The following is an 18,089-nucleotide window of genomic DNA, read 5'->3' on the forward strand; positions in this document are numbered from 1 at the left end:
GAGAAGATGGGTGGTAAGAGTCCTGGTCCTAGTTTGGAGGTTTGCAAAGCAGGTATGGCTGAAGTACTAGTGGTCAAGGGAGTTAGTAGTGCTGGTGGGAGTAGCTGAGATGCTATTCCTTGAGGTCTGGAAAGGCTAGGGAAGGAAGAATGAAGTCCGGTTGGGAGTACTGTCTCTCAGAGTAGGCGTAAGCCAGACGTTAGTAATCCTGAGCAAGTAGAAGGGATAAAGGAGCAAGGATAGGAGAAATTCTGAGAATGGAACATGAGAGTTTAGGATCACAGAGTTGTGGGTTGTGAAACAGCATAATGTGAAACCCTGGAGGCAAATGGCCCAAACTAAAGAGAAGTAAAAGCTGTGAGCAACTGTGCCAAGAGTGTGGGGCGTGTTTTCCTCAGGAACACTGAAATCATCCAGAACAATGGTGGAAAGAGGGAGCTCGGTGCCAAAGACTGGGAGATCTGGGTGGGACATTGACTACATTGTAGCCACAAAGTATGATAAAAGTTAAAATAGCTGGATTCCATGAATTTTGGTAATAGATTTTTGTAGAAGATGGGCAGGAGCAATGGTGCCAAAGCAGAAGTGGGAAACTAGAGAACACCTAGTTTGTGTAACAAGGGAGAAATGTGTAGCCTTAACTGTTCAGGGACAGGAGTGTCCTCAGAGGAGAGTCAAGTTGTATTGAAATCCAGGAAGTGGAGGCAACATTGAGGGAAGATACCAGGGCTGTGATGAGAGAAGACTCCAGAGGCAGGAGGAAAGATTAAGAGTGAGGGCAACTGTGTGCTGCCATTTGGGGGGCAGTGGGCACGGATCCAGGAAAGAGAAACAGAGCAAGTGTGGATCTGGGAATAGGGAAGATGAAAAGGCATTTAGGGTAGTAATGAGGGATGACAGGAGCAGACCTGAGTAGTGTGAAGTTCTAAATATTTTTATTTAGAAGGCTAGTATTTTTGTCCCCTTGGCAGTGGTGTTTTTCATTGCCAGATTGTAAGCCTTGGTTGTGTGATTTTTTTTTTCTAAGGGCCTGTGATTTAGACCCATTGAGTGCCTTTCTCCCCCTTTTTTGTGATAATATATGCCAGGATTTTGCTTCTTTCCCTCAGAGCACCATTAACATAATCATTCAAATGAAAGAGCAGTCCCCTCCAATTGACTGATTCAAGTAATAGAAAAATTGAGTTCACATCCGTGCAGATGGATTCACATAACTTGGTAAGCTGTGGACTTTTGAGAAGCAATAGCTTTTTTTCTTCTTAATTTTCATGACAATATCCATTGACTTATAATGGGTATCTTTGGTAACATGTATGATTACAACAGTAAGAGAGAGAAGTTGCAAATATTTGACAATATTAAGAGGTAAAATAACAAAAACAAGAAAAATTTACTCAAGCAAATCATCAGGACTCCAGCTGTGAAACCAAACCTTGAAGAAAGAAAACCAACATCGAACCAGAACAATGAGCCTGATGCATATAATCTACTTTTCCTATTACTGATTTTGATGAGCCCAGGTCTTTCTCTAGTTCACAGTGCCATCATAAGCATTATCCTTTATATCATTTATTAGAATACATTTTTAAAGCATAACATCTGTTTTAATTACACTTAAATGTCTCTATGGATAGGTTTAATATTTATACTTTTTTAATCAATAGAAAAAATTTGACTATATCTTTGGAAACACTTGTCGAGCTCAACAAACAGCTGAATCCATGTAGATTTCTAACAGATGCCTTTGAAAAAGTGCTTTATCTTGCAGAATTATAAGCCAAGAATTACTATGGCATTGTTATTGCAAAGCATTGTGATCCACCCAGTAAAACACACAGCTACCTACTTCATGGGTTTCTTATATTTAGCTACATCCTCCTTCAACCTTACAGAGAAGTGATTTTGCATTGCTCATGAACCTCAAGGCTGCTAAATGATCTGCTGTGTGCCAGTTCATCTGTGGTGGCCCCCAGTTTTATACTATCTAGACTGACACTGATCTCAGGCGATCACCCTTTTTCTATCTCCTATGTCTCTCCATGCTTGGAAGGTGATGACAAAGGAGGGCACGTTCTTTGTCATTCCACATTTTGAGCTGACCTTCCTGTTGGAAGCGCCTAAAATCATACTCCTGACAACACTTAACCCCAAGATTAATTTTGTCATTAGATAGGACAAGCCGGTGGTAGAATGTGGTCCTGTCCCAAACCTCTCCCACTCCAATTCCAGGCAAATGAACCTTATGCTCCCCACTGCCCCTGCAAGACCTGTGTAGATAAATAAACCACCCAATTTTAGTCAAATGTGATTATCATGCGCTGAACATTAGGCATGAAAGGAGCAGCTTATCTTGGACCTATGACTTCATCATCAACAGGAGTTAATACATTTTGTGGTGATGGAAGTCTCTAAAGCCCCCTCTCAGGAGCATGGCATGCTACTTATTACCTGGCTCATTAGCAGAGATCCAGCAGGACTTCACAACCAAACCAATTAAGACTACACACAACTTCAGAACTATTTGTTCTTGATTACCGCTCTCTCATTTTTTAAACAAAGCAAAATTCTCAATGCCTGTCTCCCTAGTACCTTCTGCTGGATTTGCAATTGTGTTTAATTTGATTAAAGTCAGTAGGTAACTCGAACACTATTAACAATCCTATTAAAAGATGCTAGTTGCTACATGTTTCCCTTTCAGCTGTCATTTGATAACTTAACGGTTCTAAATCTTGTGCCTATTTGTTTATGGACTATTTCATTTGCTACCATGCCTCTCCCCTTTTTCAGTAGACTCTTTAAGGATTTAAGTTCTAAGGCACCCAGTGCAATATTACTAAGCTCTTGATAAATACTGTTGAGGATGATGATGTTTATTACGTTTTTAAACTCCCCAGAATCCCGCATTTTGAGTCGGTCAATATTTTGAATTTTATGGCTTAGATTAAGCTGTCTTAATGGAGTTCTTGGTCAGGTCTCTTCACGTTCTATCTAAAGCAAAGAATAAAAACCAAATTTCCCTCTATCTGGTCCGTTTTGGCAAAAAAGAAAAGAAAAAAATAGCTGGCCTGAGAGGGCCATTTTGCCAATAAATACAGATTATCCTCTCAAGCAACTGCTAACACTGAAAGAAAATATTAGGAGATGCATGCATTTCATTTCAACATTTAAATCCAGCCACCCCCATTTTGAGGACTGGTAATTGATTTGAAGGAGCACTTTGCCAATTTGATTTTTCAGCCCTTTGCAGAGCACCCTGTAGATCCTCCTGAAAACACAAGCCCTTGTTCTGTCCCTCCCCTGGGTGGAAGTGGGCAATTTGATTTCCAGCCGGCCATTTTCAAGGGGGTCATTTTTCAGTCCCAAATGAATGACCAAATAGGTCATCTCAAGGCATTTGGGGGAACAATCTCAGGGGGGAAAATCTGAGTTCTCTGCCATGAAATGGAATTTCCTCAGCGCCAGGCTAGCCCTAGTCCCCAGGAAGTTTATGGATGCGTTTGTGACAGCTGACAGGCTGGGCTATAGTGAAGAAGAAGTCCACATTTCCGCAGTGGGACACTGATTGAGGTGAGTCAGCTTCCACAGCCTTCTGGATTGACAGGCTAGGGAAGCTGAGAATACAGAATATCTCCAGACAGTTGTCATTGTGTCTCATGGTGGCATCCACATATCCAAACTCCTGAAGATGATGCTACAGACAAAAGGTGTCAGAGTCTGTCATGGCATGCCATGTCAAGAAGCATGGCAGCCATTTAAGAAATGTGCCTAGGTGCCCCGAGCAGAACCCACTCATTAATATGTACTTAGTGGCTTCTGAGTCTATTCCCAAATAAAAATATATCCTCTAAGTGTTACAAACAAAAATTCAAAATAATCGTAAAAACAGTTTAAATATTTCATTACTTGGCTCAGAGTTCTGATGGTGAGGCAAAGTCCAGTTCCCTTCCTCTCTCACATTGTAACTGGAACATGGTCTTTATCAAAGCATAGACACCATAGTGCACTGCGATTGGGATAAAGCCTATCTGCCCACATTTTCTGATAAGGCAGGAATGTACTTTTCAACTCTCCTGAACATGGCCTTTCTCATCTGTCACCACTATATTTCTTCACCTTGCTTGCCAAGGAGGAAAAATGCTATACCCTAGGACTTTGTTTTTTTAATGGGTTGACATCTCCTCAGCTGTTGGTCCAGTGTCTTGCTCACCTAATGAGAATGCAAGACCCCGAAACGCCTATTAACTGCTCCCCTCCTCACTCACCTCAGCGCCCTCTGAAAGTAGAACTCATCAGCTAGCCTGCCAGTTACCCCACCACAGACACTGGCTTAAAAGGTATAGGACAAGATTTTAAAACTGTAAGGTTTATCAGGGAAGAAGGGAGAGGGGAATATGTATCTGTTGCAGGGCATCAGCTTCCAATTTCTCACTGGAGGAGGTAACTTTAATTCAGCCCCTACCTACCCCAGCAGCAGCGTGGGTTGTGAGGCCTGCCCAGAGGTACTGGCTAGCTCCTAGGGAAAGTTCTGCAATGACTGAGCTTGTGGACAGAGTTCAGCCAGACTTGACCCTGAGAAGACATGGATAGGGCTAGAAACAGGTCTATTTTAATTCGTTTCTCAAATAAGATCATTGTCTTAGGTTTGAAACTGCTGATACTCTAATGGCTTTTGCCTTGAGAAGGGCTCCTGTGAAGCCCTTTTTTGGGGGAAGCACCAAAAATCTGCCAGCAGGTTATATTAGTTCTCCTTCCTCTCACCAATCGAAAAGGAAAGAACCATTGGAAGTTCTAAAAAACTGAAATAAGATCAGATTGGTTTATTGCTTCTGCCTGCATATAGACAGAAGAAGGGCAAGTTGGAGTGCTGGGGTGGGTGATGGATGAGGGTGATTATGGAAAGGAGAAAGATACTCAAATATGCTCTGAGTAATGGAAGGAGAGGGAGAGGGGGAGGCACCCACTGGCTAAAATGAAATGCATATTCAGAAGGGCAGCTCTCACCAAGTGGTAGTGATGGTCACCCTGCCAGGGTTCCCCACTTATCCTCTCCTGTACTCCCAGCCTAGTGTGGGGGAGAGGGAAGCTGAGCTAGAGGTGTTTTCTCTAATGCCCAACCAATTTAAACACATTAAGTTTAGAGTATAGTTCTGCCCATGCATGAGGTTTTTCTCTATGATGATATCCTGTTCTTGGACTCTGATTCGGAAAGAAAACAGATCACTTCACTTCACTATTGCATACTCAAGTGAAGATTCAGCACATTTCATTGAGGTAACCCTCAGCTCAGCTCAGCCCCCACCTTGCCCAGCTACTGGATTTGTAAATCAGAGGTCAGGATAATGGTAGAGTCCCAAGTTAGCAAAAGCCACAGCCAGTAAGTTTTCTTAGATTTTTCCAGTCTCAGAATTTGCTCTTGTGTATAGATTCTGATTTTCAACGCTGATACATGGAGCCATCTTGGACAGGTCTGCAGAGATTCCAGGGAAATTCACCCAGTTGGATCTTTAAGTGTTAGTTTGCACTTCCAAATCTGCTTCCATTCTGGAGTGTACACTTTTACAAAGCTTATCAGAAAACTGGTCTAAAAGAACACATGCTTTAAAGAGCATTAAAGAGCATGATGTAAAAAGGAGGCCTTCAAACCTCAACAGCAACATTTTCCAACACAGGCAAAGGATTTCTCTTTCTTTCAAAAGACGTTATTTTAGCCAACTCTCAACGGTAACAGATAATGACAATGTGGGAGAAATGCAACTCACAAACAAACCGAAATCTCATTGGAGGCAAGAATTTCACCCTGTTCTGTTACCTGATCTTTTCCCACCTGCCGTTATGGATTTATCTGAATTTCATCTCTTGGTCCTTTCCTTGACCTCTTTTCTGGCAAACGAACTAATTAATAAATGGTCAAAAGCCTGAAGAAAGAGAAGAGGCCAAAATAAGCCCAAATTTGGATAACCTACGCCTGGAATAATGGCAAGTTGGCCCTGTAATAACTTCCAGATGATGAATCATGACATTTTTTTCAGACACCAGTGAACTGATGTCATTCTATTTGCCTCCCATTTCTTCCATCCAGAATCACTGATCTCCGCTGGGGCTGGTAAAAACAGCTGGTTGAGGTCTCTAGTCTTTGGCCATTCTTAGGGATGGTCATTTTATTCCTAAGTGTAACCCCTTCTGGTGTGACCCACGTGTTTTCTGCCAAATCCCCACAAAGAAGGCCAGGGGAAACTGTCTGGGTGGGACTTCTGATGGGGGACAGAAGAACCTTGGAATCTGTCACTGCGGATGAAGGGGGAGGGTGGTCCATAATGGGGAAAGGGGGACTGAATAAGATTAGGCTCTGAGGTCTTCCTGGTCTTGACCTGTGGAAAGGCTTAGAACCCCCTGATGGTCGCTCTATTTTTGAAGAAAGAAGGTTGTCTCCAGATGGCTCTGTCTCTGATGTGCGTTTTCTGCATTGCACTGTTGCATCCTGGGTGGAGAGCAGGTTAGCCAAGACTGGTTCTGGAGGAAGGGTGGGTCCCTCACACAAGTGGGATGTAGTGGTATCCATTGGCAAGGACGCAGTGGTTCCTGTATCTTGCTTTGATTTCTCTTCTTTTGGGCTTTCTGAGGAAGAGACAGAATCATCTTTGGCAGATTTCTGATTGGTCTCACCAGTTGAGCTGGGTTCCTCTTGGCCCCTTTCCAGAGGCTGAGCCCCACTGTCGCCTGAGCTCTGAGAGGGCAGGGGCTGTGGGATCTGTGTATACTGAATCTTGGGTGGGATGACTGGGACTGCCCTGGCCTGGCACATTTTGACCATGAAGGAGGTTCTCACAGCTGACACACTCACAGGAGCCGAGTTACGGCGGCCTGTCAGGGCCTGAGCAACAATGTCCAAGTCCTGAGGGTCCTGGGAGTAAATGCTCCATGGGTCTACTTTACAGTGAGATGATGACATCCATGTGACTTTCCTGTCTGCTGGATCAGAGAGCTGCATTCCAGGTGAACCAAATGAGGCCACGTTCTCAAACCGGAAGAGGTCAGTGATGGGAATGGCAGAGTCCAAATTGAGGGAAGAAGGCCTGTGTTTCCCTTTGGGGGGCCCACAGTCAGTGCCTCTCAGCTGTAACTTTGGGGGATGCTCTCCAGGCAAGGTACTGTCCTGCACACTAGGTGAACTCTCCTTGCTATTGTCTGGCCCAGGAACACTACCTTGCTCAATCTGAGGGTTGTTGTGCCCTTGGTGTGCCCCCAGTTCCTTTCCCTCTGCCAGGCTGACAGGGCTGATTTCTGCTGGTTCGGGCTGCAAACCACTTGGTCCCTTCTGGCTGCGAACAGCCTCTGTCCCTTTTGGGCCAGAGAACTCTCTGAAGGACCTTAGGGTTTTCTCATCCCGTTCAGCAATCTCTCTCCTGGATGCCAGGGATTGCAGAGGGTCGGAATTCCTCTCTGCCTCAAGGTTAGCACAGCTGCTGGAGGAGGGAGTCTCAAGAGTCCACTGGCTCTTGACAGAGGTGGTTTTGCTATCCAGAGAATGGCTCTGGCGAAGGCTGGGCCTGTGGGGAAGCCTCTTCTCCAACCGGTGGCCCTGGGCGCCCTGCACCTGGGCCTCTTGCACATCTTTCAGGGTGGGAGAGTGAAGGGGACTCGTTACCCACTGGGGCTCCTCCCAGGGTTCCACCATCTCCAGGCCATGCTGGGCAATGTCTGTCACAGTTTCGTCTTCATCACAGTCTGAGGGCTCCTGTACTGAATGGGCTACATCCCCCTCTCCTTGTGGGGAGATCTCAACCTCTCTTGTTGGGCTTCGAAGACCAGAGCCTTTTCCCTCAGGGGCAGCATTCTCTGAATTTTGATGTTCGCTTTCCCCTAGAGAGACCTCCTCCCCCTGACAAAGTCTGGGGGTCTCAGGGCTGCCTTTCGACTTCAGCTGGTTTATACATGGATTTGTCTGCAAATTCCTAGACGAGTCTTCTCTCTCAGGGCTGCCCTTTGATAGCTGATCTCGAGGCGCCTCTTCCAGAGGAGTTGGAGGGGGCGCGGCAGGCGGGAGCAGAGGAGACAGATTCCCTGGGCCTCCCTGGTCCACCCTTGCTTGTGAAGAAGCCGCCTCAAATGGTGCGATTTCCAGAGGAGCCAGGCTGGTGGGATCTGGGCGCTGGCCCTTCTCTGGCTCAGATCGGTGGAGGCTGTTCATAGTCTCTGGCTTTTCTCTATTGGCTGCCGTGGAAGTCCCCTGTGTGCTATGATTGGTTGGATCCCTAGTCCACTCCTCCACAGGGGTGGAGACGGCAGTTGGGCCACAGGACAAGCTTTCAGGAGGCTCTGGGGAAGCGAGAGGCCCTGGACTGGGCTCCAGGATTGGCTGAACTGGGCAGATCTTTGGAGCAGGTGGTGGCAGTGAGAGCTCCTCCTCAGATTCAATGATTTTCAGCTCCTGTTGAATCTCGGGCCAGATCAGGGTGTTGGCCACATCATCTTCATCCTGAAAAACACCAAGAAACGGATTATTTTAGAGCCAAGGACTCTCGGCACTGACAACTGCAACTGTTGCTCAGGGAGAGTAAAGGGATTGGCGAGGTGCCAGGCTGCACTATCCCAGCAAGTAAAGGACACTGCATTAATAACCATGGATGTTTACTCAGTGCTTATGATGTGCGGTAACACATTTTAACTGCATTTTCTTGTTTAATTGTCCCAACAACTCTAAGAGGTAAACACTACTATAACCACTCCCATTGTAGAGGTGAGGAGACCTATGTTCAAACAGATTAAACAATTTACCGAAATCACAGAGCAGCAGACTGGGACTAAAATCCAGCTGTGTCTACACCAGAACAGAAACACTTAATCCCTGTGCACTGTTGACTTATAAAACAAACCAACCCCTGGTCTCATTTAACCTCAGGTTTACCAGATGGCACACAAGAAACAGATTCTCCCAGTGGAATGTAAACGTTAAGTCTTGCCCTGACATCTGCTTTCCAAATAAATAAATACAGCTTTTATTTTATTACCAAAGAAATATGTATTTCACATGGAAAAAAATTTTTTAACACATATTAAAATAAAGGAGAATACAAAAACAGCAGAATCTTATATTCCTACTACCCACAGATAACCACTGTTGATCTGAAGGGTGCCTTCTCCTCCATCTTGTTTGCTGCCCTTGTCTCCCCTCAAGTCTAGTTTCTCTTTGTCTGACTCCTCCCTTACCCTATACAAAGCCCCAAACTGTAGACAGGAAAGGGATGAAGGGAGGCCTGGTCGGGGCCTGGGAAACAAATTTCAGTGGCCTTCAGTTCTTCTCTCAAGGTCTAATTCTGTCCCAGGGAGAAGCAGTTCTAGAAGGCATATCCATCCTGTGGGGGCTCAGGCCTTTATGAGAAACCTGACCTCATGCCAACCTGACATCACTTCTCATCCGGCTCTGATCATGTGTTTCATGTTACAATTAATTTGATGCTTATCTTATCTTTCCCAATGAATGGACTATGAGCTCTTGGAGGTCAAGAATTGTGTCCATTCGTCTTTGATTCTTCAAGGCCAGAGCCTGGTATACTGTGAGTAGTTGCTCAATAAGAGGTTTTCTTTTGAGTTATTTCTATTTGAGTTATTTCCTTCAGAGAATTCTCCAGAAATAGGATTACTTGGTCAAAAGGCAGGGATATTTTTAGGATCTGATTCTACTGTATTGCATTCATTTGTATCTATTTCTATTTCACCTTCAGGGCAGGGGCAGCCTTTTACTCATCTCTTTACTCTCCTCAGCACCTCCATTTATTGATCTCTTACTAAGAAATCAATAAATTTAGATAAATAAATGAGCATGTAAACTCCCCTCCACACCTCTCTACCATCTCAGTAAGTGGACCATGGTGCATCTTTCTGCTCAGATCAGAAATCTATGAGGTGTCTTGACTCTTCCTTCTTCCTCACTCTTACCCAATCCCTCACCAAGTCCTGTTCATTCTAGCTTCTTTCTTTGTGTGATAATTAAAATTATTAAAATTGTGTGATAGTTAAAATTATTAAAATAAAAATATTATTTTAGATGTTGCTATTTTATTTTATTTTATTTTATTTTACTTTATTTTATTCTAGTTTATTTTAAGTAGGCTCCATGCCCAATGCGGAGCATGAACTCCTGACACTGAGATTAAGAGTCGTAGGCCTTACCGACTGAGCCAGCCAGGAGCCCCCCCCCCCCCAAATATGAAAGCTTCATGAACTTGCATATCATCCTTCACAGAGACCATGCTAATCGTCTCTGTATCACTCCAATTTTAGTATGTGTGCTGCTGAAGTGAGTGCCACTCTAGTTTCTAAATAACTCTTGAAGCCTTCCATTTCTATCTCCGTTGCCCCCACCCTTGTCTAAGCCCCCATCTTTTCTCACCTGGCTTGTCACATACTAGCCTTCTAACTGGCATCCCTGCCTCCTCTCCGGCCTCGTCCGAGCCATTCTCCTCACAAAATAGAGGGACCTTTAAAGTATAAAATTCTGCACAGATCAGATTTCCCACTGCTCCTTAATCTCCAAATCCCTTCCAAGCAGCCCTGTCGGACTGGCCCCTGCTTCCCTCTGGGCCTCTTTCTCTGGCCCAAATTCCTGTTCTCTGGTCTTGTTCCTGTTTCTTGAATGTTTCATGCTCCCTCCCACCTGAGATTCATGGCACATCTTACTCTTTCTGCCTAGAAATCTCTCCCTTCCTATTCTGTCCCCTGCCCCTTTAGTCTAGCTAAGTTCTCAGTCTAAATGTCTATTTTTCAGAGAAGTCTTCCCTGACCATTGTGACTCCCCTTCTCCCTCTGACTAGGTTAGGTCCTCCTGTTATACACTCTCACAGCATGCTGTACTTCCACATCATCCTAGAAAGCATGCGTTTAATGACCTTTCACCTACTAAGCTGTCAGCTTGAAGAAGGCAGGGACTGCGACTGTCTTGCACACTGCAGTCATCTCCATGCTCAGAGGAGTGCCTGGCCCAAAGTAGGTGTTTACATACACTTTATTTATTTATTGGTTTGTTTAAAATTTGTTTTCACGTTTATTTATTTTTGAGAGAGAGAGACAGAGTGTGAGCGGAGGAGGGGCAGAGAGAGAGGGAGACACAGAATCTGAAGCAGGCTCCAGGCTCCACGCTGTCAACACAGAGCCAGACACGGGGCTCAGACTCACAACTGTGAGATCATGACCTGAGCAGAAGTCAGATGCTTAACCGACTGAGCCACCCAGGCACCCCTATTATTGTTTTTCTTTAATGTTTATTTTTGAGAGAGAGAGGGAGAGAGAGAGGGAGCAAACACACACAGCTAGTGGGGGAGGGGCAGAGAGAGAGGGAGACTGAGGATCCAAAAGGGTCTGCGCTGACAGTGGAGAGTGCGATGTGGGGCTCGAACTCACGAGCTAAGCCGAGAGATCATGAGCTGAAGTTGGACACTTAGCCGATTAAGCCACCCAGGCGCCCCTTAAATACATTTTTAAACTGAGGAATGGACTGATGCCTTTACCTGTTCCCCTGAATCCGGCCTGGTTCCCCTTCCAGAACTAATTTTATCTGCTTCTGAAAGCAGTGCTATTCCCAGAATTCAATCCCTGTAAGAATGTCCATATCCTTCTCCTTCTACAGTGGCAAACACATCCATCAGGAACCTTTTCTCAGCCCTCTTAAAGTCACTATAGCACTCCTGCACTGCCCTAACTCCCAGCACATCATCCTTTGGTGCATGTCCTGGAAACCAAATCCCCGGAAACAAGTTAAAAGGCAAAGAACTTCCTTTCTCCTTTGACATACACCTCCAGGTCACAGAGCTGCCTCCTCAATGCAGGACTCCTCCCTGGATGCCCCGGAAAACCTCCTCACACCTTCACTTTATAAAAGGACATCCCATAAAACCTTGGAGAAATTTCACCTCTAAAAAGTACATGAGGTGTAGTAAGCCCTGGCATCATGTTCTAACTTCTCCAGAAGCCATGGGGGAAAGGAGCAAATCCTGGAAATCTTTCAGAAGACTTTACAAACGTGCACAGACAACCGTCCATCCAGGATGTCTGGAAGGAAAGCTGGATCCCATAATGGTCATCATATTTGGGACTGGTTTTGTGCTGCTTCTGGGATCGAATGTCATTATATTCCAAGGACGTGTCACTGGTTTACGGTGACCTCAGATCAGAAATATTTAGAGTTGAGCCTGTCCTAGGGAATCTGAGCTGGATGGTTCCTTCCCATCATCACAGGCTTTCTGAAAAGTCCACTGAAAAAGACTCCCAGACCTGATTAGAAGACTGTCTCCTGAAGTCCCTTTGGCAGACAGTGGTTCTAAAAAAATAAAAACAAACTGCTTTCAGCTAGTCCGAGAACCCTTGGGATAAAGAGGACTCTTACTGGCCGGATCAGGCAGTGAGTCCACCTTACCATCTCGTGGAGAAACACGGCTTCGGCTCTGGCCCGGGGGCTCTCTTGCAGAGTGCTGGGCTTCCCCTGGTCAGCCTCACGACCCTCCTCCACCACCTTCTCTGGATCTAGCCTCTTCTCTAATTCACTTGGATGCTGAGAACCCAGGGAGATTTCTGGAGCCTTCTTTTCCTCCAGTTGGGAGCCTGGCTCCAGGGAGAGGCCTTTGCTGCACTCCTCTGTCCTCACTGCTTCCGGTCCTGGCTTGGCATCCTCGAGAGCCGCCTTCTTAGGTACAGAAGCTGCAATGAGGATGAGAGTTACCTGTTGAAGACTTCATTTGAAAAGAGGCTGTTCCCAGCACAGTCACCATCCTGGGCTAGTCCCCCTTCCCAAGTATGGAGAAAATTCTCCCAGCCTGCTGCCCCTCACATTCTTTACCCTTTCCTTCTAGCCACGTCCTGCCTTCAGTTCCCAGAGTCACAGACTGTCAGAGATGGGAGGGGCCTTGAAGATCATCTAGTCCAGGGGCTCACGACTAGGAACCATTTGCTCTTCCCCTCCCCAGGAGACATTTGGCAGTGTCTGTGGACAGTTCTGGTTGCCACAAGTAGGTGGGGAGGAGGTGGCTACTGGCATCTTGTGAGTAGAAGCCAAGGATACTAAGTATCCTACAAAGCATGAAACAGCCCCACCCCCAACAAAGAATTGCCCAGCCCACAATGTCAATAATGCCAAGGTTGAGAAACCCTGTTCTAATCTAAACTTTCACTTCACAGATAAATAAATTCGGATCCTGACAAGCCAAGCAGTTGCCCGGGGCATAGAAATCTATTATTTACACAAAGCTACAAAGATGTATTATGATTATGATTGACAGCTTCCTGTGTGACCCTTCCCAGGGGTTTTCTGCACATCAATCTGGATATATCTAAAATGAAATGATTAAGCCCTGGTCTTAAACAGACCAGAGGGAGTGGAGAGGGAGGCAGACCCCAAGTTTGACCTCTGCTACTTGCATGAAGAAGGTCCTATCTCATTGTATAAGGCTGTTTTCACAGTGCAGGATGAAGACTAAATACCCAGGACAGTAACCAATCACACAAAAGCCTTTGGAAACACTTTCTCTTCAAAGGCTTCACTTCCTCTTCTAACCCTCACCCTGCTCCATCCACACCAACCCACCACCCGGAGCATTCCCCAAACAGGACATCACTTGATGCACCTGAGCTTCCCCTCATCTCGTGCCCCATGTCCTGAAGGGAATGGGAGGAGAAAAGGATGAATTTACTGAAGATCTTCTGTGAGCCAGACTGTGAATAAGCATTTTATGAACATTCTCCCATTGAGACTTCACCCCAGCCCTTGAGATACCAATCACCCCTGGCTCAGAGATATCAACCATTGTCCACCGTCACACTGCCAAAAAGTGCTGAAGCTAGGATGCGAACTGGCCCAGTTGAAATCCAAAACCTACACACTTCCCACAATATTCAGCTGCTTCTCAGCCCAGAATATCCTCCCCATCTTTTCTGGGTGGAGAAAGCCTAACCATTTAGGTTAGGTTAGAAGGCCCAGCCCAAATGTCACCTCTTCTGGGAAGCCTTCCTGGAATTCTCCTGAGTGGACTGCCTCTTCCTGATGCCCTTGAAATCCTTTCTGAACACATCTTTCATTACGTTTCAGGGACCTAAGCCCTCCCTCATTCAAAAAGCCCAAGGAGGGTCTCCTGCTACTTCTACAGGCTGACCTGTGCGGCATTTCGGTACAGTTTAATTTCTCTCCCTAGTTCATGAGCCTGCTGGGTCAAGGGAACATGTTTTAACAATCTTTGTAACTCCACAGCCCATTATAAACATGTAAAGGAGCATGGTGGAGTGTTTTAAAACCTGGATTAAAATCCTGGTTTTTCCGTTTCCGTGCTATGGCTCATTTGGCAAGTTAACTGATTCCTCTCTAAGCAAATGGGGATAATAGTAACTACCTCTGCCTCACAGAGTTGTTGTGAGGAGAATGAAGATAATGCATGTAGAACACTTAGGACAGTGCCTGATACCATAACAGTTGTTCAAAAAAGGTTAGCTAATATTAATAATGAAAATATTCTTTTTAGGGGCGCCTGGGTGGTTCAGTTGGTTAAGCGTCCGACTTCAGCTCAGGTCACGATCTTGCGGTCCGCGAGTTCGAGCCCCGTGTCGGGCTCTGGGCTGATGGCTCAGAGCCTGGAGCTTGCTTCCGATTCTGTGTCTCCCTCTCTCTCTGCCCCTCCCCCATTCATGCTGTCTCTCTCTGTCTCAAAAATAAATAAACGTTAAAAAAAAAAAAAAGAAAATATTCTTTTTAAAGATGTTTATTTATTTTGAGAGAGAGAGAGAGCAAGTGGGGAAGGGGCAGAGAGAGGGGAGAAAGAGAATCCCAAGCAGGTTCTGTGCTGCCAACTCAGAGCCTGATGTGGGGCTCAATCCCATGACACTGGGATCATAACCCGAGCTGAAATCAAGAGTTGGACAATCAACCTACTGAGCTATCCAGGCACCTCAATAATAAAAACATTCTTAATCCACAAGGAGCATTGGTTGGTTTGTCTGTCAGTCATCCTCTCCTTTGAGGTTCTCCCTACTTCCATTTTATGTGGCTCACAGTTGGCTGTTCATCGTAGAACCCCCTCCTAACTCCAAATATGGTTCAGAGACTCACCCTTAGCCAATTATAGGACCCTAATTGCTTGGCAACCATAACTGGTCCACGGTTGAGCATGTGACCCAAGCAGGACCAATCAGAGTCTTCCCCACATTTGACATATGGAAATTGGGAGCAAGATGTTCTTTCTCATCGCTAGGGTTGCTAGCCATGTTCTCTGCAGATATGAGGTAGAAATGAGGGATGGGTGGATGGAGAGAGGTTGAGTCTAGAAGAATTGAATCCCTAATTCTAGCTTTTGAGCTAGAATTCCATTCTTTGAGTTTCTCCCCCTACCTTCTCACTATGTGAGTGAATAAAATAATAGGCATTATTTACTGAGTATCTACTATGTATTAGACACTGTTCTGAGAGCCTTACATGTATTAACTAACTTAATATTCACAGCAAATGTATGAAGAAGATATGATTATGAACATCATTCCCATTTTACAGATCAAGAAGTTGAGGCATACAGCTGAGCTGCTAAAGACCATACAGTGAAATGGCTGAGACTGGACTTGTACTTGGGCAATCTGGCTCCACAGCCCATGGTCTTAACCACTTCACCATATTGTCTTGCAAACTCTGTTCAAGCAAGTTTAAGGCTAGCTTTTTACCTCTTGCAATGAAAAGAAACCCTTTCTCCCTTGCTTTACCTGTAGAAGTCTCAGCGCCCAGTGGCTTGTCGTCTTCAGGCCAACCTCCACTCTCTGAGCCCTGGAAAGAAAACTCTTCCAGGCTGGAAAGTGACTGGAGCTCTTTTGGGGGTGTTCTGCACGGGGTGCTGTTAGTGCTGATGACAGCCGACACACGGAGCGGCACAGACACGGCGAAAGGCTCAGAGATATTCAGGGCCTTGCGCTGGTGACGGGGTGAGGGCTCCATCTGGAAGAGACTGCTGGTGAAGACAGATTTGCTGGGGCTGTCGTTTGATGTGTAGAACATACCCAGCATCTTCGGGGCTGTTTGCTCGCTCTCGGGATCCTCGATGGGCCGGAACACCTTCAGCTGCTCAGGTGGGGGCCGGGCCTGAGCACTCTCGAGTTGGCTTCGGTCACTGCTCACGTCAAAGCCCCCCTCTGCCCCTGCCGGCATCCCCTCCTGGCCCCACTCGCCCTCCTGCTTGCTGAGGTCACAGGAGCTGCCAGGGCTGGTCGAATGCAATTTTGCCGCTGGAATGAAAAATCCACCAGTGGTGACTGTTCGATTAAAATTTCCTTTGGTTTCTTTCCCTGGTGAAAAAGCAAACAGACACATGGTCAGCAGCCGGGGCAGGCATACGACTACACAGCCTTCCAGTAAGGGAAGGTATACAACACCTGAATATTGGAAAGGCATCGTGTTCTAGTAAGGGCCTAGCCCTCCTAATAAAGACAGGTGAATACATTTGGTTGACAAGAAAGTAAGCTTCCTCTCATGTGCACAGAATGTTGGCACAATGCCCTGACAGGACCATTTGATGTCATCAGATGCATCTGTTTTAAACTTTGCAGGTAGAGTGGTTTCCCCAAGACGGCCACTGTTAAGGTTGCTAAACAGAACAGTCATCCACCAAGCAGTAAATGTAGATCTTGAAAAAGAAAAAAGACAGATGGGAGATGGCAGAATGATGTTTTCTCAAAAGGAAGGAGAAGACAAAAAGGGCAAACTAACAGAATTTTGTTTTATTTTAAAACTCGAAAACGTATTGTTTCAAGCCTCCTCTGGCAGATGGAGCCAAACAGGGGTTTGATTTCCCAGCAAGGAGACAAATGCTGTTCTCAGCTAGACCTTTCTCCCTTTTCCCAGGCTTCCTCCTGCTGATTCAGGGGATGAGAAACTAGAAATGTAAATTAATGAAAAGTGAGAAAGCCCAGTTGTGAGGAGCAAGTTCCCAACCGACTTAAAAGTGAAAGTAAAGAAGAGAAAAATCTGTATGGGAAACAAACCGCAAGATAACAAGTGAGTTGCCTGGGATCGGGAAAATGATTCCCAGCAGGCTAAGGGCTGTGCTGGACATCTTATGTAACGTGAGGTTTGAATGTTCTGTAGGGGAAGTGTAATGACCTCCTTTAACACATGAGGAAAGCGAGACTCAGAGGGGCAGATACCTGCCCAATGCTCATCCAAATGAGGACCTACATTTTGAAATATTAAATTCTGTGGTGCAGGGCAAGAACTGACTCAAAAGTTTTCCAAACCAAAGCAAACGGATGACTAGAAAGGCGAGACAATGCTAAAAGGATCGCGTCAGCTTAAAAAGAGTTCACTGTCAGGGTGCCTGGGTGGCTCAGTCGGTTAAGCATCTGACTTTGGCTCAGGTCGTAATCTCCCAGTTTGTGGGTTCAAGCCCCACTCTGGGCTCTGTGCTGACAGCTCAGAGACTGGAGACTGCTTCAGATTCTGTGACTCCCTCTCCCTCTCTCTCTGCTCCTCCCCTGCTTGTCCTCTATCTCTCTCAAAAATAAATAAACATTAAAAAAAAGTTCACTATTTTACAAGTTTACAGTTATTTTTAAAAGGTTGTTCTAGAGACTTTCTGCATTGTTTCAGGCTGCCTCATTTATCAAAGAGCAAAAATTTTTTGTATTAAAGGAATTGGAAAGTCATGGGATAAACGGGGGAAGCCCTGTGCCTCGCAACTTGTAGCAGGGGTTGTTGGCTGCTTAAGAAAAAAAAAAAAAAAACAAACAGGAGCGAGAGGTGCAGGGAGGTCAGCCCTTAAGACCAATGTGGTGAGATGCCACCTTGGTGGGGTGTCACCTTGCATGCAACCCTCCACACATTTACCAAAGGATGACCAGCTACGTGCCAGGCTGGTGCCCATCACTGTTTACTGATAAGTGAATGAATGAATCTACCAACTCAAAATCATGACCTGACAGCCTATGGGAGCACATAAGTTCAAGACACATAAGTACATGGGAACTAAACCATGAGGTAAAAACCAGTGTTCGGCTCTTCTTTATGCCCAAGGGGGAAGACTCGTCTGTCTTGATTCTCAGGAGTTGCCCTTTTACCTGGTTGAGATTTGAGTGTA

At 45.6% G+C, this 18,089-nt stretch overlaps 1 protein-coding gene and 1 non-coding gene across 2 annotated transcripts in view; both read right to left on the reverse strand.

Annotated features, from left to right (window-relative positions):
• Positions 1-913: 913 nt before the first annotated feature.
• ARHGAP31 (Rho GTPase activating protein 31) overlaps positions 914-18,089 on the reverse strand; it is a 115,484-nt gene continuing 98,308 nt past the window's right edge. Inside the window, exons 10-12 of the mRNA XM_058731314.1 lie at positions 15,727-16,302; positions 12,410-12,690; positions 914-8,476 (exon numbers count right to left, since the gene is read on the reverse strand). Of these exons, the coding sequence (XP_058587297.1) occupies positions 6,047-8,476; positions 12,410-12,690; positions 15,727-16,302 (3,287 nt within the window). The 3' untranslated portion in view covers positions 914-6,046. The remainder of the gene's footprint in view (positions 8,477-12,409; positions 12,691-15,726; positions 16,303-18,089) is intronic.
• LOC131513279 (U6 spliceosomal RNA) lies at positions 10,203-10,305 on the reverse strand. Its single transcript, XR_009262506.1, has one exon. It is a non-coding gene; the product is annotated as a U6 spliceosomal RNA (small nuclear RNA).

This window comes from Neofelis nebulosa, chromosome 5 (genome assembly GCF_028018385.1).
Source record: "Neofelis nebulosa isolate mNeoNeb1 chromosome 5, mNeoNeb1.pri, whole genome shotgun sequence".
In the NCBI taxonomy this organism is placed as follows: Eukaryota; Metazoa; Chordata; class Mammalia; order Carnivora; family Felidae; genus Neofelis; species Neofelis nebulosa.